We start from the raw sequence: 25,204 nt of genomic DNA on the forward strand, positions 1-25,204 counted from the left end.
CTTTGTGGGCTCTGGAGGAAAGTCCTTATCAGTTTTCCCCTGGACTAGGAGCTTCTCAGCATAGGGACCTTGGATCCAAAGGATGTGGTCTTGTCTCGGCACTGCTTTCTTGGAAGCATAAGATCCCCACGTCTCTCTACTGCTTCTCTCTTTTATATCTCAAAAGAGATTGGCTCAAGACACAACCTAGTCTTATAGATTGAGTCTTGCCTCATTAGCATAACTGCCTGTAATCCTACCTTATTAACATCATAGAGGTAGAATTTACAACGCATCGGAAAATCACATCAGATGACAAAATGGTGGACAATCACACAATACTGAGAATCATGGACTAGCCAAGTTGACACATATTTTGGGGGGACACAATTCAATCCATGGTACTCCTTCATTTACCATAAACTCACTGGCCCCTAAGGTTCCTATCTAATCTTTTGAGTTGTTGTCAATTTGATCCATACAGATAGTTCTTAAGAGTATAATGGTCAAGGCAGACTCTTTTTACTTGTTAAGCTAAACTATTGTTTGGCTTTAAGAAGACTTCAGGGGATATTTTTGGTATAAAGTTTAAAGATTATCTCAGAGCAATAGTTTCAGGGGTTCATCCACCTTCCATGGCTCAAGAAGTCTGGAGTCCATGAGAATTTGAAATTCTGTTCTGTGTTTTCTCACTTTTGATTAGGATTTTTTAATGGAATCTTTGATCAAAATGTTAAGTAATAATAGCCAGGCACCATCCAGTTCTCTGGCCTCATGGCAAAGGAGGCAGTTGTTTATGGAGGCAAGTAGACACATATTCCACTTTCTCCTCCTATTCCTGACTCTCCTTCTTCCTCAGTTGCTCCAAGTGAATAGATACCAATTGTTGTGCCACAGATGCCTGCTTGCAAGCTTTTGAGACCCCAGGCACTATTCAGTGAACTAGGAGACAGAACAAAAGTGCTAAACACATTATTAGGTCAATTAACTGGGATGTTCCGTAAAGCCATAACCCTAAATCTCCAAACCAAGGAACCAAATTCCATGAGGTATTTGGTTGTATATAAGCAGCCTCAGCAGCTACTCTTTTTTTGGTTATTGTTGCAAATATATCACACAGTTTTTACCAGTTCAACTTTTTACAGGTGTACATCTTATTGGCAGCCAAGTACAATAGTCAGCCGTTTAATTCTATCCTTAATCAATACAATTTTGTCATCACTGCTAACTCCCCTTTTTCCTTCCCTCCTGCCCCTGGTAACCACTAATAACTTTGGTCTCTATACATTTGCATGTTCTTGTCTTTTTATATAAGTGAGGTGAAAAAATATCTCTCCTTTTGTGATTGACTTATTTCACTCAGTATGATGTCTTCAATCTCATCCATATTGTAGCATGTATCAAGACTTCATTTTTCCTACTGGCTGAGTATTATTCCATTGTATGTATATAGCACATTTTGTTTATCCATTCATCTGTTGATGGGCATTTAGGTTGTTTCCACCTTTTGGCTATTGCTGCAATGAACACCGGTGTACAAGTCATGGCTGGAGTCTCTCCTTTCAAGTCAATTCCACCTAGGAGTACAATTGCCGGGTCATATGGTAGTTCTAGTTTTAGTTTTTTGAGGAACTGCCACACTGTTTTCCACAGTGGCTGTACCATTTTACATCCCCACCAGCAATGGATAAGGGTTCCAATTTCCCCACATTCTTACCAAATTTGTTTTCTGTTTTTTTTTTTTTGTTGTTGTTTTAATCTTAGTCATCCTAAAACCCATTGCCATCAAGTTGACTCCAACCCTCAGTGACCCTATAGGACAGAGTAGAACTGCCCTGTAGGGTTTCCAAGGAGTGATTGATGAATTTGAACTGCCAACCTTTTGGTTAGAAGTTGAATGCTTAACCACTGCACCACCAGGGAGTGAAATGATATCTCATCACAGTTTTGATTTGCACCTCTCTGATGGCTAATGATATTGAGTACCTTTTCATGTGTTTGGTGGTCACTCGAATGCCTATTCTTTTGTCCATTTTATGATTGGGTTATTTGCCTTTTTATTATTAAGTTGTCAAAGTTTTATGTATTTTGGTTATCAGACTTTTATTGGATATATGGTTTTGGAAGATAGTCTCCCATTTGGTAGCTTGTCTTTTCACTTTTTTTTGTAAAGTCTTTTGATGAAAGTAAGTTTTTAATTTTTATGAGCTCCCATATATTTGTCTTTTGATAGTTGTACTTTGTTATTAGATAATCCACTGTTAAAAGCTAGGCCTGACAGCATTGCCCTTGCATTTTCTTCTAAGAATTTTATGGTTTTAGTTTGCACATTTAGGTCCTTAATCCATTATGAATTTGTTTTTGTGTATGGTGTGAGGTATGGATCCTGTTTTGTTTTCCTACATGTGGAAATCCAATTTTCCCAGCACCATTTATTGAAGAGGCTCTTTTTCCTCATTGAATGGTCTTTTTTAAATGTCATTTTTGAACCCCTAAGTGTGTCACTACATACATTTTAAATACCTCCCCCCCAAGCTAAGGAACTTCCAAGGTATCTTTTTAGCATCTCCCATACAGAGAAAGAACCCTATGGGGCAGTTCTACTGTGTCCTATAGGGTCGCCATGAGTTGAAATTGACTGGACAGCAATGGGTTTATACAGAAGAGGTGAGGCTAAGAGGGCGGGATGGCTCCGCCCTGCCCAGGACCACCATTTGCTGCTGTGCTGGGAGACTGAGGCACTGAGAACATGTACAGTATAACTGATTGCCAGAGAATATTTTAGTACTGAATTCAAAATTAGGAGAAAATGAAAACTTTTTTGTTCTCCTTTCTCCCCAATAGAAGCAATGTTTCTGGAAGCCATTCCTACCCTTCATTATCAAAGAAAAATTGGCGTGGAGTTTTTAAAAATTATGACTGCTCTTCAAATGCTTTCCAGCTACACTGCATATTAATTTCATCTCGGATTCCTGCTTATGAGGTACAAAGCACAAGGCCAGTGCTTTTCTGAGTCAGTGTTCTTCATCTAGTCTAACGGGTGTGTGACAATCTGTTAGCCTCCATGTATATAAATATGATTCATCACCTCAAGGAAAAGTAGAATGTATATACCCAAATCAATTTAAAAAATTGGAAGCCAAAAGGTAGCCATAAATCAAAATTATTATACAAAAGAATTAAAGACCAAAACTGCCTTGCATTTAATAGGTGTTCAATAAATTCTTATTGAATTGAATTTGATGTTCTTAATTCAAAAAGAAGGAACCCTGATGGTGCTAACAGAATGGTTGGTAGTTCAACCCCCCCTGCAGCGGTTCTGTGGAGAAAGACCTGGCAGTCTGCTTCCGTAAAGGTTACAGCCACTCTGTCACATGGAGTTGCTATGAGTCGGAATTGACTTGATGGCATCCAACAGCAACAACAGTCCAAAAAGAATAAGATGATTAAGAATCATTTGTAAGAACCCCAAATAATTTAATATTATGTAACCAAAATCTCTGGAAAGAAAAAAAAGTCAGAAATGTTATTTTGTGATCTATATAATGAAAAAAAAGGTGCCATTAAATTAAAATATGTTTTTTCTATAATGAAATTGTATATAATTTCACTATGAATAATAAGAAAAATAAAGGAAAGAAAAAGAAGACATAGGAAATATGTATTTTTATATATGATTGAGTACATGTGTATATATATGTACACATAGCTGTACTGAAACCCAACATTTTATATATTTATATATATATATATAAAACATTCTATATTCATTGGGCTACTTAGAAAATTTTCAAATATAATTCCAATTTCTAACAAAATGATTGCTCTTAAGAGATTAAATCATTTCTCCTTTTGGGCACTTAGGAATTGACTCTGATCAGTTACAGCCAGCTAGCTCAGCGGGTTCACATGAAAGCAAGATCAGAGCTTTGATCTCCAAGTGGGCCACAGATAGGACCCCTAATGTGTAAAAATGCATCATGCTGGGCACAGAGGATAATTGGTGCCAGAGAATGGTTGAACGAACTGACATTCAATAAATCCTCCTTATATAAGAAGGCTGTGTCATAATTACTTATTTGATTATGAAAGTGATGGGAGTGTAGGTAAAAGTAGGGCAATACCACGCATGTAGTAATTTTCCATGCAGTTAAAGTCTGACCTCCAGAAAGTGATGTAAGAACTTGAAAGAAATCAGCAACTTCAATGACTTTCCAGCCTGTCTGTTGCTGTGAATTAACTTTGCCACAATGAAAGTTTATTTGGTTTTTTGATTCAAACAACAGTAGTGTTAATATTTATTTAAACGGGAAACATTTATCGATCAATATTGGATAATTCAAAAACCCACAATTCAAAAAAGGAGAACTTTAAAATCTACTTAGGAAGCCCATTGCAAAATTGAATGATCTCAATTTTATTATTTTTATATGCCTATGTGTCTTTCTGCATGCGTGCATGCAAAGAAAAAAAGACTGGGAGAAAATAACCTAGAGTGGAAATATTATTTATCTTTGAGTGATGGAGCTAATAACTGTTTTTGCTTTTCTCCTTTTGTAATTAGAAAAAAATGAAAGAATTTAAAAACAAGCCAACAAAGGAGGAAGCTTATTATCCTCCTTCCATAATTTTTGAAAATAGCAATGCATTCTTTAAAAATCACAGCCTATTATATATCTATTTCTTTCATTAATAAATATGCTAAAACGGTGGACTTTGGTTCCTACAAGTTTGGTTTCATTTTCTAGATGGTTGTGGACAGCGTTAAGGTGGATGTCATTTCCGTGGTCTATGAACACTGTGGCATAACGTTGGAGGGCCTGCTTTCTCTCATAGAAAAAGCTCTGGATGGGCGGAAGGCACGGAGCATGGGAATATTTAGTGATGGAGATAGCAGAGAAATCAACTTACTGCAAGGTAGCACTGGGGATTGGTAAACAATAATCAAGCAACTTTGCACTTACGTAGTCCTTGTCCACAGCCATGACCTTCAGAGTTAAGTTCCCATTTGCTAAGGAGTGTTGATGTTGGCTTTATGAAGAAAGGGAAGCAATTTCAACAGCTGCAAACACCAAGGTCTGTATATTGGTGTGCGCTGATGTTGTATGCGATACTCGCACTAAGGCTTATATCACAAAGAAAAGGCTTGGCTGACATCATTAACTTGTTATGGGGCATTCTCTCAAGATCTCCATTTTTTTTTTTTTAAAGGTGATGAATGTCTAGAATTAACCTTTACTTTGTATCCTTCCTCGTAATATAACTTGTGTTCTTCCTTGGTTATACCTAAAATAGAATGGCTGTTGATTTTATTAACACAAAATCTTCTATCCTTGTGGGATGAGGGAAGATTGGGAATAAGATTATCGTTGATCAAGCTTGCAAGGAACTCACAAAATGGCAGAGTGAGTCCCTGAGTCATCTGCCAATTTGTTGTCTCTTTGGCTGGAACTTAGCATCCTTGGAACAGTTTCATGATTAAGAAAAACTGCTTTTGGTTTAGTTTTACTTTACAATTGGCTTTCCTTGTTTAGTTTACCTTGTGCCTATAGCAAGTTGTATTCCATGTTCAATTTTATGTATATCCCCAAAAGGTAAAGCACAGATATATATTGTTTGGGATTTAAATGTCTAATTAATTACATGGTAACTCCTCTCTGAGTGGTGCAGATGGTTTGCACTGGACTACTAACCTAAAGGTTGGCAGGTCAAACCCACCCAGCGACACAACAAAAGAAAGGCCTGACGATCTGCTTCTGTAAAGATTATAGGCAAGAAAACCCTCTGGAGCAGTTCTGCTCTGTAACACACATGGGCTTGTTATGAGTTAGAATGGGCTCTGGCAATGGGTTTGGGTTTTTTGTTCGTTTATTTAACTCTTCTCTAAATGGCGGAGTGATACCAACTGCATATTTATACCGTGGTAGTAGGTTCACCTCGTATCTAGTTGAAGAGCCTCTCAGAGGCTTCTGATTTCAGCCTTTTTGTTCTCCTGATGGGAAGATTTTCACACTTTGGCCTCTTCTTGTTGTTGTTTTTCAAAAGCAATAGTAACAATGCAATACCTCAGAAAATTATTTTCCTTCTATATAATTGTGGTGTTTTTCTAGAAACCTTTGCCTTAAAAACAACAACGAAAATGAAATCTTTTCCCATGCAACTCAAAGTAGTCCTTTCATTACGTACGGAGACCTCTGAATGGGAAGGAGGGAAATGTCAGGATTCTTGTACCAGCCTTTGTTTTCATTTCATTGCTGTGGCCTAAGAATGCAGTCTCCAGGACTCCTTTAGCTATGGGTGCAGACACATGGTGCTTAGCTGAGCCATCACACAGAATTCCCAAGAAGTGAGAGGGAAGAAATTTCAGTGATGTTTACTATCGCTGGGAGTCTTACTATGCCCGAACTACTTATTTTTTGATTGACAGTGTGGGGAAACATTTCTACTGTGGAACTTGGTTGCAGAACCCCAGGACCTGACTGAGGATCCACCCTAAACCTGCAGTGAGACTCACACCTCTGCACATTGTTAACCGAAGGATGGACAACCCAACCCGTTTATAAAAGTCAAACTGGGTGTTATTATTGCATGCCAGCTCTTTAATCTTGCTGAATTTACAGCTGACTAACAAAGAAACTAGTGAAAATATTTTGTCCTACATTTATTACGAGTGGTATAAAATCTCTTCTACATTATATCTAAACCATTGCTTTCATTCACATTTCTGAATAATAAATGTTGTGATTGTGGACTTTGTAGATGTCTCCAAATCCAGGTTTTCTTTAATGTGTTTAAACTTTGGTAATTGTTCTCTTCCGAGCCCTCCCCCCCACCCCCCCCCCCCCGCCACTTTCCTGGTCTGTGTGTTTGTGTGTGTGTTTACGAATCTGTAATGTAATTCTGAGAAAACGTTCCCTTTCCCCAGTTCCTGACTGGGAGCTAGGAACATAATAGTCTATCCAAGGCCTTTTAGTGGGCATTTTTATGCTGATGACTTTGCTACTCTAACGATTATGTTTGGATGGCCTAATCTCTTCAGATTTATTTCCTTTTTTTTGGATTTAGATCAGAAATAGAAGTGCCAAATGGCTATTGAAAAATCTTATTTCCTGAAGAATGCCAATTGGAAACAACTTTCTGGAGTGAGAAAGAAAATTGTCTGGAAGGCAATGTAAAATCTTCCTTTATTCAGCTTTCTTTCCAGTAATCCCCAGGACATCACCATTTTGGCTGGCGTGAACCATGTGATTCTTCCCTTCAGAGAGAAACCCATTGCTGTGGGGTTAATTTTGACTCATACTGACCCTATAGCGACCCTATAGGACAGAGTAGAACTGCCCGATAGGATCACCAAGGCTGTAACCTTTACGGAAGCAGACTGCCACATCCTTCTCCTGTGGAGAGACTGGTGGGTTCAAACTGCTGACTTTTTGGTTAGCAGCTGAGCCCTTAACTAGCGCATCACCAAGCTCCTTTCCTTCAGAGATATAATTATCTAAACCTAAGTGTCCAACTAATCTGGAGTGTGAAGGAGATTATGGTCACTGTGGTGTCCAGTGCTACCTTGGTAGCCCTACCATGTGCAGCATTGAAGAAGAAGTGTCCTACCCATCTTGGTACCACACTTAAAAGCAGATATTGGCTTCTCGAATTTGTGGTCAAGTTTTCCCTAACTGCCAAGAGTTTTTTGTTAATGATATTGTTACACACTAATATAACATTTTGATTTTTTTCCTCAGGCTATAAAATTGGTATTAAAAATTTACTGCGACCTGAAGTGAGAGACTTCTGGGAAAAATTAGGAAGCTATGTGGCCACCGAAGAAGAAGGGGGTCATGTGGACCTCTTTGTACCTCTTGCAGCTTCAGGTCAGTTTTGAATAAACTATAGAAAAATAGTGACCCTACTCACTTTCTGATTATACTGTGTGAATTTGTGAAATGCCCTCAGATCAAATGACTCAGTCACATTTTACTCTTCATTCCTTTCTCTGTCTATACCTCACAGACCCAGGGATCTGGGGGACTAGGAGGACCAGGGTTAGTGGTCAGAGTAACCTGCCCTTGCAGATATAGTCATTAATGGCAATAGCCAGCAGTATTATTTCTATTTATTCTGGAAATCACAGTAGACTCAGCCCCCTGAATACAGAGAAAGGTGACTGGACATGACAGGAACTGTAGTGAGTCTGAGAAAATGGCCCCTGCCTCTGTGAGCCTGGTTTGAGGTCCTGGACTAGAATCTCACCCATGCCACTTTTTAGCTGTGGCAAGTTTGTGGACCTCTGTTTTCTCATCTGAAAATTAGGATAAGCGTACTTTACCTTGCCTTACAGGACTTGTGAATTATCAAAATAGCATTAATATTTAAGAATATTAATAATATAAATATTTTAATATTAAAATAAGTAAAGTGCTTTGTAAAATGAGTTTGGTTAAGATCACTGAGGTTACTGATATAACTTCATGTACTTGCCCGTCTAGAGTCATCCCCTGTAATGCAAAGCTGATTTCAATCCCTTGAAGGAAAACTCCAGAAACATTCAATCAAATTCACTTTCTGGACGTCTCTTAAATTAAAGCTCTGCATTCATGGACTATGTCTTTAGAGGAGGGGCGAGGGAGTAGGAAATTAAATTTTCTCAAACTATTTCTTATTACCTATTCCTTAGGGAACTGTTTTCTATTCCTTCCTAATCCTCATATTTCACAGACTATTCAATAAATACAGAGTTTATACCCCTGGTGGGCTTCAACCAGTGAAAAGAACAAAACAAAAGGATGAAAGGGAGTTTAAAAGAAAATGAAATACAAAGTATTTGGTAAAATACTTTGGTAAAATTTTACGAAGTTATTAAAATTATATAATGTCAGCTATGTAAAATATGCATAGGAAAATATATACTAAAATATTAACAGTATCTATCTCTAGATGTATTTTCAAATTTTCTATTTGTAAAATTAGTTTTAAAAGAGTGGGTTACAAAGAGTATGGGAGTTGTGGTCCCATTGTTTAAAATCTGTGTATGTGTGGGGTGCCAAGGGTGGTGGAATATGTGTAGAAAAGAGTTTGGGAAGATACGTACCAAGGTATTAACAGTAGTTGGACAGTTATGTTTTTTTAAATTTTATTTCTTCTGTTGTGTTTCTATTTTCTCTAATAAACTAGTATTTTATACTGAGAGCAAAGCAGGTTTTTTAAGTGGGGCAGAATAAAAAGAGGTTATGAGAACATGAAGTATCGAAAGCAGAGAGAATAAGGGCAGAGAGCAGAAAAGAACAGTGGATTTGGAGGCATAATGGCACCCAAACAATAGATTTCTTACCATCATTCTGGGCTGTAAAGCCATTCCTGAAATTCTCATCAAATGTAATATCCACCTGCATGGACCATCAAAGATTCTGGCTTCTCAATTCAAAATCTCTTAATCCATCCTCAGGCATTGCTCTGAGCTTGAGTTTATCCCCAGTAGCTTTATCCCCTCTGAAGCCTTGATATCAAGCTTTGTCTCTCTGAGAACCACTTCCAAACCAGTTAGTTAATTTACTCAAATATTCCTTCTCTTGCAATTCTTTGCCTGAGGACCATCAATTCACATACTCTCAATTTTTCACTCTATTATCATCCCTGGTTCCATCCTTGTCAAACTTGGATTTAATGGCCCATCATTATAATCACTCTCTTGCTAAGAATCTTAACATCCTTGTCTCTCTTTCTCTGACTAAATCCCAATGCTGGTTAGAGCACAGATATCAGCATACATGATGGCTGCCTGCACTGATGCAGAGAAAGGCTGTCGGAAAAGGAATACAACTGTCCTGATCAGCCTAACTTAGATGTCATAAATATCAAGTGGAATTGCAATACTGACAAGCCATCCTACTGCATTGCCTTTATAAATTCACTTTCTCACTCTTTCAGATGACTATTTCACACCTTCTCTTCTTTACTCAATCTTTCAATAACCCTCTCTTTCAGCTTTTGACCTCACCTTTTACTTCCCTTCCCTGAGAAAACTGAAGCATATGGGAACTCGCTAATTTTTCTTTCACCACCAAATCCACCACCTTCATTCTATGTCTTCCTTCTGTTATGATGGGAAAAAACACCCTTGTTCATATGGAAGATCCTCCATTCCACTTGGAATCTGTATCCCATTTTCTTTCACCTTCTCAAGGGCTTTACTCCTACACTCAGATGCTCTCCTGCAGCCTCAGTTCTCTTTTTTATTGGCACGTTCCTATCAAATCAGGAATCCCGTTTTTAACTGTGGGATATATGTGCTTGCCTGTGCACTTTTTCCACCTCTCAGGTTTCTTGGGACCCTATTTTTTCCCGCTAAAAGTGTTTATTGTCCTCCAGTGGGGGCTTCTGTAATGGTGAAAAACAAAATAAACATTCGTCAGAACATGGGCTATGAGGCTTAAATATGAGGCAATGGATCCAGGAAGTGTGATTGGGTAAAAATTTTTATCACTTTTGTACAGATAGATAAGCCTTGTAAGTATATTTATGGTTTCCTGTATGATGGTTCAGGAGCCCTGGTGGGTTAGTTGTGTGTGTGTGTGCATGTTTGATATTTGGAAAACCAGAGGTGCCCAATGTAACCAAATGGAAGGCATCCCACAATTAATCCTGCCACCCATGACTGGTGGACCAGACAAGTGCCCACCAATCATGACTCCAGAGAACCCCAAGAGTTTTGTGGTACCCACATATTTCCACAAAGTATCTCTCAAAATCCTCATATTTACCAACCAAAAATTTAAACACATTCAATGGCTCAGCAAGCTTCCATTAATGAAAACACATGGTATCACCAAAAAATTCAAAACAGAAAATAATAGGGTCTTGAAAGGGTTAAAAAACAGAACAAACAAACAATAACAAAAAACCTAACTTACCCTCACCCCTTCCTGAGTTGACCCTAACAGTGGTTCTCAAACATTAGTGTGTATTTCAATCACCTGGAGAGCCTCTGAAAGTACACCTTGCTGGGCTCCCCCCCAGAGTTTCTGATTCAGTAGGTCTCGTTCATTCCTATCAAATGAGAAACGCCTGTAGTCTCTTCTGTCTAAAAACAAAAACAAAGCTTTCCCTCATTCTTTTTTAAGTTGACCACATCATTGATTCTCAAACTTTAGGGTATATTTGAATCACCTGGAATGTTTGTCAAATGACCTGTTGGCCCCAGTAGGTCTGGGGTGAGGCTGGAGAGTTTGCAGTTCTGTCAAGTTCCCAGGTGATTCTGATGTTGCTGAGTCTGGGGCCACACTGTGAAGCAAGGTCTATACTGACCACCTCCAACTTCCTTACCTTCTTAAGCTCCTCCAAGCTGTCTCTTTATCACTATGGAAACTGCTTTTTGGCAAGACCGTAGCCACTTCTACATGCCCAAATCCAGCGGTCCCTTCTCCATGCTCACCTTACTTTGACCTTGCAGTGGCATTTGACAGGGATGACACTCCTCCTGGAAACACTCCTTCTCTTGGCTTCCCCAGTACCACATGCTCTGTGTTTTCCTCCTCTCTCAGTGGCGTCTTCTTCTCAATTTCCTTTGCTGGCTCCTCCTCTGCTGTAAGACCCTTCAGTATATCCCAGGGCTTGATCCTGGGCTCCCCTTTTCTGTAACTACAGTCTTCTGGGCAGTCTCATCTAGTTCCATGACTCTAAATTTAACCCATACAGAGAAGATTCCCAAATTTATATTTCCAGCCCTGAAATCCCTACACTCCAGATTTTTATATCTAACTCCCACTTGACATCTTCACATGATGTTTAATTTGCATGCTTAATAGGCATCTCAAAGTTAACACACCTAAAACAAACTCTTGATTGCCTCCCCAGCACCAAACCTACCCCTTCCCCAGGATTCCTTGGTAAAAATACCTTCATTTACCTGGTTACTGCGTAAGCTAAAAACCTGACTCATCTTTTTTTGGGTGGGGCATTATTGTTATTTTTAATTTTGTTTTGTATTTTAATTTTGTTTAGATGAAGGTTTCCAGAGCAAACTAATTTCTCATTAAACAATTAATACACATTGTTTTGTGACATTGGTAACTAACCCCAAAACATGTCAACACTCTCCCCTTCTTGACCTTGGGTTCCCTATAGCCAGCTTTCCTGTTCCCTCTTGCTTTCCCTTGCCCCTGGGCTGGTGTGTGCCTATTTACTCTTGTTTTATTTTATGGGCCTGCCTAATCTTTGGCTGAAGGGTGAACCTCAGGAATGACTTCATTACTGAGCTGTAAGGATGTCTGGGGGCTGTACTCTTGGGGTTTCTGTAGTCTCTGTTAGACCAGGAAGTCTGATCTTTTTTTTGTGTATGTGTGTGAGTTAGAATTTTGTTCTATATTTTTCTTCAGCCTATCCAGGACCCTCTAATGTGATCCCTGTCAGAACGGTTGGTGGTGGTAGCTGGTCACCATCTAGCTGTGCTGGACTCAGTCTCAGAGAGTATTATTTTTAAAGTCAGGAAACACAGGAGCTGATTGGTATGGGAGCAACGCTGTAAATGGCAGAGCAGAGAGAAGGAAAGAACTTAGGTTGACAATGCTAAGCCACCAAATCAACTCACCTTGAGCCTGCCCCATCTCTATTTTTTGAGATTAATTGATATATATTTATTTGATTGTTTAATTCAGTTTAAAGCTGGTATTCTGTAACTTAGAACTGAAAGTATCTTAAGTGTTATATTGTTGTCGTCGGGTGCCGTCAAGTCGGTTCCAACTCATAGGAACCTCACGTACAACAGAATGAAACACTGTCCAGTCCTGCTTCATCCTCACAGTCCTTGTTATGCTTGAGCCCATCACTGCAGCCTCTGTGTCAGTCCCTCTCACTGAGAGTCTTCTTCTCTTTCACTAACCCTCTCCTTTGCCAAGCATGATGTCCTTCTCCAGGGACTGGTCCCTCCTGATAAGATATCCAATGTTATACTCATCTAAAAAGTTTTGTAAACAAGAGTCATAAACACCTTACAAGAGAGAATGCAGATTTGATTGGGTTGCACAAACAGTTAAGCACTCAGCTACTAACCTGAAGGTTGGTGGTTTGAATCCACCCAGAGGCACCTTGGAAGAAAGGCCTGACAATCTACTTCTGAAACATCTGCCATTGAAAACTCTATGGAGCACTGTTCTCTCTGACACTCATGGGGTCACCATGAGTTGGAATCAACTCAACAGAAATGTTTTTTTTTTTCTTAATTATTATTTTACAAATGAGATAGCTGAGGCCCAGAGAAGCCCTACAGTCTATAAACCAGACTATAATCCAGGCCTTCTAACTCTGAGTCCAGGGTCCCTTTTACTATTTGTAAGGGTGGGAGAGGGTTCTGTGGAATGAAGATATAAAAACTTTTCTGAGAACAAAGAGGCATGCACTTTAAACGTGACAAGGGAAACCCCCGAAAACATTAGACACTAGTAAGTGAGAGATTTCTCACCTTTTAGGTTACTGCCCTCTTGTTCTAAGTAGCAATTGAGAGAGTTCGGAGTAATTATTTACTCTTAGATCACAAAGAATTAAAATTTCCTTGGAAAACCTATGGGGCAGTTCTACTCTGTCCTATAGGGTCACTATGAGTCATAATCGACTCAATAATGTTTTTTTTTTCCCCAGTTTTACCCTTTATATCAGTTCCGTTCCAAATAATTCTGCTATGTCATTGAAGAATGAGTGAAATTAATGCCACACTGAATTTTGACCATTGTATTTCATTTTTGATTTAGCAGTTTTAAATTTCTCTTCTCAGGATAAGACTTCTCCTTTGATTAAGACTATTTTAGAAAATATATGCAGATTTTCCTCTTACTTTGGGCTGAGTGGTCAAAATTTGAAAACAAGCACCAAGTCAAATTCCTACTCTCTCTCTCCCCACCCTGTTGTTTAGGCTTCATAAATTGTCTGGGTTTCAGCATTTAAGGGTAAACTGTGAACTCTTTCTGGACTACTCCATGGAGGGATTTGAATTGAAGAAGAGAACTGTTATTGGCCTTTCTTGGCCAGCTTACTGATCTTCCCAAGTAATATTTAACTGTTTTATGACAAAACCTGTGAGTAAACTAATGAAATTCTTTCTGACTGTGCAGAAGCAGGAGTAGAAGTTCTTTCTCAGCTGTCTCAACTAACTGGCACGTTGTTTACTGCCCCTACGGGGATTGCAACTGGCTCCTACCAACACAGTAAGTGTATATGGGAGTTGATTACCATGCCCAATAGCATATACCAACCCAGGATCAATTAAAAAAAAAAAAAAGTCTTAGTTTCTTAGTGTTGCTGCAACAGAAATACCACAAGCGGGTGGCTTTTCAAACAGAAGTTTATCTTCTTATAGTTTAGGAGCCTAGAAGCCTGCATTCTGGGTGCTGACTCTAGGGAAAGGCTCTCTGTGTCCTTTCTGGGGGAAAGTCCTTGTCTCAGCTTCTCTAGCCAGCCACCCTTTGAGTTTCTGGGCTTGTAGACTGGTCTGCTGCCATCATCTCCAGATAATGGTGGTCTTCCCCCTGTGTGTCTGCTGTCTTCTGTGACTAATCTGCTCTTTTATATGCGAAACTGATTTGCTTAAATTACTGATTGTTTTAATCAAAGATTCTGTAGAAGAATCCCAATCAAAAGGGGGAAGAATGCAGTACAGAATTTCAAATTCCCTCAATGGAATCCAAACTTTCTGAAGTCATTAAGGCTGCATGTACCCCCAGAACTATTGCCCTGAGATAATGCTTAAACTTTAAACGTTAAATTTTAAAACAAAACTATCCCCAGAAGTCTTTGAACTAAAAAAAAGTTTATCTCAATAAGTAAATTATATCTGCCTTGAACATTGTACACTTTTAAAACATTATCTATGTGAGATCCCATTGGCAACAACAACTAGAAAGATTAGATGAGAGGCTTAGGGTGCAGTGACTTTAAGTCAATGGTGGTAGAACAGTTCGGAGAAGGATGGAGAGAATGGTTGTACAATTTGAAGAATGTAATCAATGTCACTGAGTTGTACATGTAGAAATTGTTGAAATAGTGTATGACTGTGTATATTCTCACTGAAATAGAAAAAAAAAAAAAGGGATTGGTTTAAGATATACCCTGCGCAGGTATGACATCATTAACATAATGTGGAAAACTCTATTCCCAAATGGGATTACATCCACAGGTACAAGGGTTAGGATTTACAACACATATTTTGGGGGGACACAATTCATCCCATAACAGTTAATAATACTGGTCGCGTATCAATTACTGTCTTTCATTTCTCCTCTAACAGAATGCTATCACTTCCCAAACTACATGATCTCATGTCGCTCAGTCATTTGCTTAGAAGGGATCATTTATTGCAAATGCTTACCTCAAATCATCATTTACAAAAAACCTATTGAAAACATTGTCTTTAATAGTTAAGCAAAAATGTATAGTTGCTGATCTAGAGAAATAAGAAGTACAAAGAAAACCTTTTGCTAGTAAAATATAATCAGTATGGTTTGGTTTGGAGGGAGGGGTTGCAGCTACAAAGAGAAGCTGTAGTAAGGGGAGTCTGAGAAGTTGCCATTGTTGGCTGTGGTTTGTCTTCTCAAATGGAAGACTCAGCTCCACAGTGCTGTAAGCAATATCCAAAGTGCAATGGCCCTGGACAGCCTTAGTTAATAAAACAACAGCACCAAAAGATTGCATATTTGGCCACCTGGGGAAAGGAGGCAGCCTAGCAGAGCACAGCAGGACACAGGCACTGTTACTTGCAATATGGAACAGGTTTTCTTCTCCTCGTCTGCTTCCCCTACTTCCTGTTCATCCTACTCTTCTTCTCATTCTTCTTATAGAAGACAATGTGATAAAGCTTTTTACATACGTATCAGTAATGGTCGGGGGGATCCATTCAGGATGTCACTGTATCACTCAGATGAATTGATTTTCAAAGAGAGACTTTTACTTCAGCATCTTCTATAGTCATGTAGAGATATTTGTAGAGGGAGATAGCAGCTTGACAGACATAATATAAGAAGACACAGGGCTGGCTACAACAGGGATGACTTTGGGTTGCATGATGGGGAAACCAGGCAGAGTGGAATTTTCTTGTACTTTCGTTGTTTGAATGTAAAGATGAAACAGTATAGTCTTACCTAAGTAAGACTACTCTGCTTCCCAGTGCACGATCCAGCAGCTGTTTAATTTTTGGTTTGAAATATATGTCAAATCTTGTCTATCAGGTAGGCATTTGAAATTCTTCATTGTGTCATTTTTGAGTTTTTAATTTCACCTTTGAAGGCAGACTATGGGTGTTTATCTTAGATTTCCAATGAGAAAGGATAATAAACCTGATATAAATATAACTAAGTTTTTGTTGTACTTTAAACAAGAAGTAGAAGTCTTTCATGTGAGCACAAGTCTACAATAATAAAAGGAGAAAATAATGTCAGTTCTTAGTGATTGGCTGGGACAACAGTGGGAAAAGGCTCCTCCTTCCATCTACTTCATTGAATCCAAGCTGCAGACCTGGTCCAGCCTCATGGACTTCCTGGAAGACACCTTGAAATCAGTAAGGAGACAGTTCAGTCCTTTCTCTAAGGAGTTGAAGAAGAACATCAGCGGAAGGGTAATAGGTAAGAGCTCTTGCTACTTCTGTTAAAGGTTAATTGCCAAGTTTTTTTTCATATCCAGCATAAATCTAAGTTTGGGAATGATCCAAGGAAGCTTTAGTTCTTAAACATCTTCAGTAAACCTCTATTCCCTTTTTCTTATCTTCATTAAATGTAACGAATATCCACAAAGACCAAATATATTCAGGTTCAAAATGCTGAAGCCAGTTCCTGTTTTAAAATTTTACCATTTTATTAATTCCTATGACAGTCAATTATTTACATAGACAAAAAGCACTAAGTGTTTGCTGAGCTACAGAGCCTTGTTCTTTTCCTACTAGTTTGCTATAGAAGTTTCTACGAAACACCCCGCAGCACCCATTACTTAAATGGTTCTACCCCACATATTTATTCTCTATCTTAAATATATAATTTGTTGTTGGGCTCCATGGTCCTTTGCTGAGCCTACTGGACATTACTGAATTTATTTCCTCATTCATACTCTATACCCATGATCAAATGATCACAATAGAGCCATTTGTAAACTATTCCCTGTCTCAACTTTGAGTCTTCACCTAAATCAGTCCATTCTTTGAAATAAGATATTTTAACAACAACGACAAAGACCAAACCCATTGCTGTCAAGTTGGTTTTGACTCATGGTGACCCCATGTGTTACAGAGAGACCTGAACTCTACAGGGTTTTCTTGGCTGTGTAATCTTTACAGAAGCAGATTGCTAAGGCTTTTTTTTTGTGGCGCCACTCAATGGGTTCGAACCACCAACCTTTCTGTCAGCGAGCTCAAACCATTTGCACCTTCCCTCCATCTTTAACTACCTATTCAATTTTTTCCTAACCCTGCCCACCTGACTGTAACTCTGAATACATCAAGTCATTATACATCTAAGCCTGACTTCTTTCTTCTCTTATGCTGCCCTGTACCCTTATTTAATGTCTATTTACATAATTACTTGTCTATGCAAGAGCTGTAACACACTAGCATGCATGCAGATATTTAATCTGTCAACGTGTCTGTTTTTTTACATAAATGCCTCCAAAGCAGGGATTTGTCTTCTTGTTCTTATGTGCTGCCCACTCTACCACATTTAGTAGGTGTTCAACCAATATTTTAAAATAGTTATGAGTCTCTACAGGTGAGAAATCATTTCTCCTTGTTCTTTCACAGATATTAAGGACTAGAGAAAAAGGTGGAAAGATAAACTTTTTAAACAGAAGTAATTTTCACGATGATATATGTAAGCAATGAGAAGTCAAATGGAAGAAAACTGTTTTCAAATAAATGCATGTTGTTCGAAATATAAAAGAATTAAAAGATGTCTGTATGTAGGTTTGTGTGCTATTTCCCATGGATTTAAAATATTTGTAAATTGAGCATAAAAATGAAGAGGAATGTGTAAGAATATTTGGTGGGTTTGAGAATCTAAAATTTAAAACTATATGGCTCCTTTTCACAGATTCTTTCCTTATTATCCACTTTTATAGATTTCATTCTAAACCAGTTTTGCCAGGGTGGGTACATTTTATTTTATTTTTTATCATAGTAGATAATCTTCATGGCATAATAGAATTTTCATTCTTATCCTTTGCATTCTTATCCACTAAAAAGCAACTGTGAGGGCTGAGTTGTTTGCTGTTTTCTTCTCGATTACATTTTTTATGTTAATTAATTATAGTGTATGTGGCCTTATGTTTATAGGGCAGCTTATGTTTGACATGATGAGTACGATCAACATCTTGAATAGCCAAGAAATTGCACAAGCTCTGGCAGATGGATTGATGGAGCTGTCAAAAGAAAATTCTGTAAGTGTTTCTGAGAAGAAAGAAAACAATAAAAAGCCCAACACTTAAATAAATTTTGGAGTTTGCATTTATTTTTTATTTTTTTTTTTTTGTTTGTTTTGTTTATCTCTTTGGGAGAACAATTCCTCAGAGAAATTGCATCAGTTTATAAAACCAGCCACTGAGAGATTTTGGCTCCAAGATGTGTTAGGTATACAAAATAAACATATAGAAAATCTTCCAGATTATTTAAAGTTGATTACATTGTGAACTTTTTTTTAATCTTGTGCTTAATTTTATTTAGAAGTAATTTCTTTAAAAAATATGCTAGTGTCTTTACATTTCATGTAAATATTATTCAACAGTTAAAACAATTACTATGAGGCAAAGGCAGAGAAAGCGTGAAGCTAGATACAAAAAGAGGAAGGGCAAAGGGGCCAAGATGAGAGAGGAAGGAAAAGAGAACACAAAAGAACAGAAATAAGCAAATCAGTATTGGTTGTGGACAGATGTGGGGGAAGCTTGAAGACACATGTATTCAGAAATAAGTCTTGATCATTCCCCCAGAAAAGTCAATCCACAGATCAGAAAATCATGAGGAGAGAGAGGCCAGTCTACAGAAGCCTGGCAAAGACAAAGCGAGGCTTCTAGGAAAATGAAATCGCAGCTCACTCTCAGCTTTGGGGAAGTTGGGAGCAGGGATTATATTAACATACAGGATGCTCTAGGTGATCTCAGTTTCCCAGGAAAAGATTCTCAAATCCTTCTCTTCCAGTGTTCTAATTATGCCTTGTGGGTGAATTTAACATCGTCTGGGTGTGTGTGTGCCCTCTCTCTCTCTTCTATCTGTGCCAGTTTCAGTTTGACTTCCTGGGTAATCACCAGACGTGTCCCAGGGTGAGCTGTAGTCAGGGGTGTCTGAGAAGATGTCCTCGTTAGCTGTGATTTGTCTTCTCCGTCAGGGGACTCAGCTCCACAGTACTCTAGCCAATGTCCAATGAGTAATGACCCTGGAGAGCTTTGCTGATAAAATAATCAGGAATGTTCACAGGGACAAGCCCGAGGCCTTGAAAGATCCCACAGTGTCTCTTGAAACACCAAAGAATTACTAAGCGTGTTTGGTGTAGGTTTGGTGTACATATATTGTTATCTAATTATTTAAAAATAATCTTGTATGGTATAATTTTAATGGTGCCCAACCCTACCACCTGAGAGGGAACTAAATTCAGGAGCCTCACAGGGTAGCCTTTCCTTCAGGTCATCTTCTTTCCCATGAGACACAAAGACTAGATTCTTCCTGTCCCTTTCCTCCTTTGGCTGAGGTTGGTGTGAGGCACTTTGGCTCTGAATATCTTGTGAGACCCTTCCACAAGACCTTGGCATCCTAACTATATTGTGTCTATGAGTTGAGAACCCAGAGTCTATATGGCAACTGGAATAGGTGACTAACTAGGTAGTTCTACTTACTGACCCCACCTCTAATTGAGAGGTGCGCTGGTGGTGCACGCTGCACTAGACTGCTAAGCAAAAGATCGGTGGTTGGAACCCACCAGATGCTCTGCAGGAGAAAGATGTGGAAATCTGCTTCCTTAAAGATTACAGCCTTGGAAACTCTACGGGACAGTTCTACTCTATCCTATAGAGTCTCTATGAGTCAGAATCAACTCAATGGCAATGGATATTATGTATTATACATCTAATTAAATAACAGCCACTTGTTTTCTGGATATAAATTAATTAGGTAGAAAGCGAAAGCCAAAACTCTAAAACAAAACAGAACAAACAAACAAACAAATGACCTTATTTGATGACCTGTATTTCAAATGAATGTTTTAAATAGGAATTCTTTTTGGGGGTGAATTTTCAGGATACACCTCTGGAATTTTTGTCATCTTTTCTGCTGAAGAAATGTAGTAAAAAGAGCAACGATTTTGAAGGAAACATTACTTTGACAGAATATGACCCAAAGCCAACATTTGGTTTACTCCTGAAGGTAAGGTTGTTGCTACAGTTTTACCCCATTGCTTCACTGTACGGACAGGCACATGTGCTTAAGGAATTCATAAACAACAATGAGGATTCTACTTGGAAAGCTTCCAACTTACCGTTTCTTCTAAGAACTTCATTTACCTGGACAATTATAAAAAAGGGCATTTTGCACTTTCATAACATGAGTAACATTTATCCCTATCAGAAATACACTACCCAGGAAAGTGGATGTTCTACTTAAGCCACTTATAAACATGAGCTGCAAGCCATGTTGACTTCAGTTACATGGTTTGGGTTATGGGAGAAGAGCTGGGCATTTGCATCTTGCTTGCCACTTATTTGGCTAAGGCCTAAAATACCCTGAAAAGATTTTTTTTTTTCATTTGTAGCCCAGGACACATTTTTGTGAAACTAAAATAGTTCTTTTTTTCTTAGTTGAGATTGCAATTTGTAAACCAATTTCGTGTCTTAGGGGAGCCCTGGTGGCGCAGTGGTTAAATGCTCTGCTGTTAGCTGAAAGATCAGTGGTTTGAACCCACCAGCTGCTCCACAGGAGAAAGATGTGTCAGTCGGCTTCCCTAAAGACTGAAAAAAAAAACAGCCTTGGAAATGCTATGGGGCAGTTCTACTCTATCCTATAGGGTCTCTATGAGTCAGAATCAACTCCATGGCAATGTATTTGGTTCTTGGTTTAGGGTATCTTTAATCTTGGCCCAGATAGCCTGAGTTTGATTTTTATGTGATTTCTGCAACCACTACTTCTTACCTGTACAGCTATTGATGTCACCACTGACTCTTCGAAGTGATTGTTTCTTTACTATAAATAATCAACACTCTTATTTATTTAAAAACGAGAGTGTTCCACACAGATGGAAATTTTGGATTTTGTCAAAATTCAAAGTAAGTTTTTCCCCAGCCATAAACATAAATTTATGACAGGCTGACATGTGACACTCATAAGCTGGCTGGCTGTGGCTTGGGGACCTGGGATTCTTATACAAAGGTTTTAGGCAGCCATAAGATCAGCTGCAGCTACAAAATAAAGTTTCATTTTTGCTTGAGTAGCCTGAGGAAAAAGGAGTCTTGGTTACAAATGGATTTTATTCTTCCACCTTACAAATGGATTTTATTCTTCCACCTCTGGGCATTGAGGGGTCACCATCAGTAGCATGATCTTTGACCAGGAAGGGCAGCAGTAGTGACCATTTATCATGGTCTCTAGACATAAACATAGGGCCATTGTTCATTACTAGAGTGGGCCCCGTGATGATGCAGGCTGCCAGGTCAGGTCAATTTTTTTCTTAAATGTGCTAATAGATACGGAAACCATATCAAAGAGAGAATAAGCCATATTTAAATGTGGAGACAGGTGCAGAAAGGTATGTGGATTATGTAGGATGCGTTTTCATCGGGTGAAAAAAGGGGCAGATTTTGTAAAGTATAAGCTTTTTCTCTGACATCTTAAAAGTACCATAGCCTACTTGTGCTCAAGGGACAAGTGACAAAGCAAAGCTGAGGCTGACGCCTGTTACCAGTGAATGTGTGTGATCACACAAGCCTGTGAGGAGCTGCTGAATGATACCCTCACTGCCCTGCTTCTCAGGGAAAATGGAAGCCTCGATTTAGCTTCTCAAGTATAATGTAATTCAAAGAAAGCTGAAGGTTTTAATTTTTTTAAGCATGAAATTTAGAGAGCGGCATCAAATTTGTCAACTACTTAGTTTACTGTGTCTAGGGAACATTGTCTCCACAAGTTGGAATTGACTTGTGGGCAACTGTTTTTTTTTTTTTTTTTTAGGGAATGCTATGGATAGGGTCGCTATGATTCGCAACCGACTCGATGGCACTGGGTTTGGTTTTTTTTTTTTTGTTTGTTTGATGGATAGGCCTGAAGGCAGCTAGCTACTAAGTACATCCTCTGGACCACAGCTTCAGACTGGTTTGAACCAGTTCAGTCATGGCAGAGAAAGCAAAACTGAAACAGACCCGAATTTTTACAATTTGGCTGATTCAAAACAATAACCGAACAGGAAAAATTACAAGTCAAAGTTCTGGAAGACTCAGAAGAGGCATAGTGAGCCCTTTCAGGAGCCTGATTCATGAGATTGGATTATTGACAGGACTGTGGAGAGTGACACACATTCAAAGAAAAGAGGTGGGCCACCATTTCTCAGTAGGGCACTGCTGTTTCAGACTTTGCTCAAAATCCAATGGGCAAGAGATTTTGTTGCTATGCAATGCGTATGCTGCCCTTGTTTCTTAGGAGGGTATTAGGTTTCTAGTGGCGCTTTCTTGTAATTTTTCCCATTCTGCTTATCATTCCAATTCACCAAGTTTGAAAAATTTGGGTCTGTTCCAGTTTCACTTCCTCAGCCATGACTGAACCTGCCATGTTTGAAGCCTTTCTCTGGACATAGTACCACTGGCATTTGGAGAGCCCAGGTTGCCGCACACACACAGTCCTGCCTCCCAATAATCATGTCTCTATTTACTTCTTAGGAAGGAAATGATGTAGAAGATAATTCTAAGGACACAAAGTCAAGTCTCAGAAAAAACGATCTTAATTTTGAGGTGCTAGTCAAGCTGGTAAGCCAATTATAACCTGATACACATTTTTCATTTGTTTTGCTCCCAACAGTGACATTTCAGCCTTTATTATGGGCAGTTCTGGTTTTTCCTTGGAAGTTTCCCTCAGGTAGCTTAGCCTGGCCTGATGTTAAGGGCTATTTGGTGATGCTGGGGACAAGCGATGATCAGTGTGGCCCTCTAGAGTCCATGTGTCAAGGTTCCCTTCAACACTGCATGTCACAAACCAGAAAGGAGAATCTCAGTGTAACTGCCTAACTAGATACTTCTATTTCTTTACCTACTTCAACTTTCAGGCTTCTCGAGGCTGTAAACCTAGAAAGGCATTATGCTTTTCCTATGAGCTCTTATTGCTTTTTTATAGGAGAGAAAGCTCCAGATGGACTCAGCAGAAAAGCGAACCAGAGTTGTCAGGGAGCTCTTACTGAGTGAGAGGAAATATGTGCAGATGCTGGAAATTGTGAGAGATGTTTATGTAACTCCAATGAAAGCAGCATTGTCATCAAACAGAGCAATTCTGAGTGCTGCAAATATCCAGATCATTTTCTCTGATATTCTGCGGATTTTAAGTCTCAACAGGTAAACCCTCAAAAAGTATTTTTAAAAATATTCATTATGTAGTAGAAGGAACCCATACATGGTTGTTTCAGATGGTACATGGAGGCTCAGTCATTCTCTGCCCCTCTTGGGGACCTTGACCTTCTTACAGAAGAGAGGGGATCCTCACCACATCATTCCCCAGGCTGAGACCAGTAGTGCTGATTCTCAAGGGCTTACCTTTTCCCAAACTCACAACCATGGTAAAAGAAGAGGAGTTCAGTGCTTGGGGATTCTGGAATCAATATGTTGTACTTGCAAGAGGCAATGGGAAGGAGACCCATATAGAGCCATTCTTAATCAGCAGTGTTTAGTTGAGCAATTGGAAAGAAACAGAAGAATTTAGTGGGTTTAAGTCACGTGGTGACTTCACTTAGAGAACCCATGGCTGGGAGTCAATAGCAGCATATATTTTGAGTTTATAATATGAGAGAGAAAAAAGTGATTATTCCCATTGGTAGTAAGGTAAGGCAAACTGAAGTTGCATTTCTCTGCCAGTAACTAGGTAGGCAACTTGGAACAAGCCCCTTATCCTCTCTGGGCCCCAAATACTACAAAATGAAGAGGTTGAAATAGACTTCTTCCCACTTTCAAGGCTAGTGATCGCTGAATAAGTGATTATCTTAGACCCAAAGGGGAAATGGGCCAAGTGAGGGTCATAGCATTTAGCTGTTGAAATCAGTTGAGCACTGTCCTCTGAGGACTGCAAGAAACCTTTACCTGCTGCCTGTTTGGGAACGTGGGAATGGGACGTGCTGGGCAGTTCTACTGAGGCCAGCCCGTATGCTGGGGTTCTATTCTCACACCTATTCCTTCAACTCAAGGAATCAAGGTGAAGAGTTGCGATTCCACCCCAGTCAACCTACTTCCTCATTTCTCAGCTCCTCCTCTCCTGTCACATCTCACCGCTCTGTGCCAAGACAAATGTACCTGACAAAAGTCCTGCCCTAAATGAGGCTGAAAGAGCCTGCGCTGACAGAACTCATTTATTTTTCAAGGTTATGGGTTATGACTACTAATATTTCATGGCCCTGCTTTTCTCATATTACAGGCAGTTTCTAGATAACCTGAGAGACAGACTACAGGAATGGGGCCCAGCTCACTGTGTGGGGGAAATATTTCTAAAGTTTGGAAGCCAGTTGAACACATACACCAATTTCTTCAACAACTACCCTGTTGTTCTGAAAACTATTGAGAAGGTAAATGTGTTGGCATCCTGTCATGACACTAGACCTTCTGAGCCTGAAAGAAGTTTTCTGTGCAATCCAAAAGACTAGAGTCAATAGGAAAAGCTTCTTCCCTACTCTCAGCTTCCAGGTCTCCTCCGAATACTGTGAGCTCTTTGAGGACAGGACCCTTGATTTCTTTCATTTTGTACACTAGGGGCTAGCACAGCACTTGGCACAGAGCAGTGCCCAGGAACTTGTTGAACTGAACTAGTCCTCATACAAACTGCCATGCTCTCGTCTGCCCAGACACCCTGTGGCTCAGCTACAGGAAAATGTTGAACAGTTGGATGGAAACAAGATTGTGAGCTCTGATCCTGTGTGACCTTGATGAATTCAGGTCTCTTACCTGGAAAATGCATTAATAATCCAAGTATTTCTTGGAATAAGAATATTCAACTTCGGACATCTCACTATGCAACAAGGAATTTCTTTGGCTTACATTCCCTGAA

The 25,204-nt window shown here is 39.2% G+C and overlaps 1 protein-coding gene across 9 annotated transcripts in view; it reads left to right on the forward strand.

The window, feature by feature from the left end:
* ECT2L (epithelial cell transforming 2 like) overlaps window positions 1–25,204 on the forward strand; it is a 79,173-nt gene that overhangs the window by 40,483 nt on the left and 13,486 nt on the right. For all 9 annotated transcript variants that reach the window (XM_049902164.1, XM_049902194.1, XM_049902246.1 and 6 more), the window contains 10 exons: window positions 2,824–2,962; window positions 4,728–4,896; window positions 7,719–7,847; window positions 14,076–14,168; window positions 16,395–16,577; window positions 18,272–18,375; window positions 20,222–20,347; window positions 22,843–22,929; window positions 23,294–23,508; window positions 24,578–24,725. In XM_049902164.1, coding sequence (XP_049758121.1) covers window positions 2,824–2,962; window positions 4,728–4,896; window positions 7,719–7,847; window positions 14,076–14,168; window positions 16,395–16,577; window positions 18,272–18,375; window positions 20,222–20,347; window positions 22,843–22,929; window positions 23,294–23,508; window positions 24,578–24,725 — 1,393 coding nt within the window. The remainder of the gene's footprint in view (window positions 1–2,823; window positions 2,963–4,727; window positions 4,897–7,718; window positions 7,848–14,075; window positions 14,169–16,394; window positions 16,578–18,271; window positions 18,376–20,221; window positions 20,348–22,842; window positions 22,930–23,293; window positions 23,509–24,577; window positions 24,726–25,204) is intronic.

Source organism: Elephas maximus, chromosome 1 (genome assembly GCF_024166365.1).
Source record: "Elephas maximus indicus isolate mEleMax1 chromosome 1, mEleMax1 primary haplotype, whole genome shotgun sequence".
NCBI lineage: Eukaryota > Metazoa > Chordata > Mammalia > Proboscidea > Elephantidae > Elephas > Elephas maximus.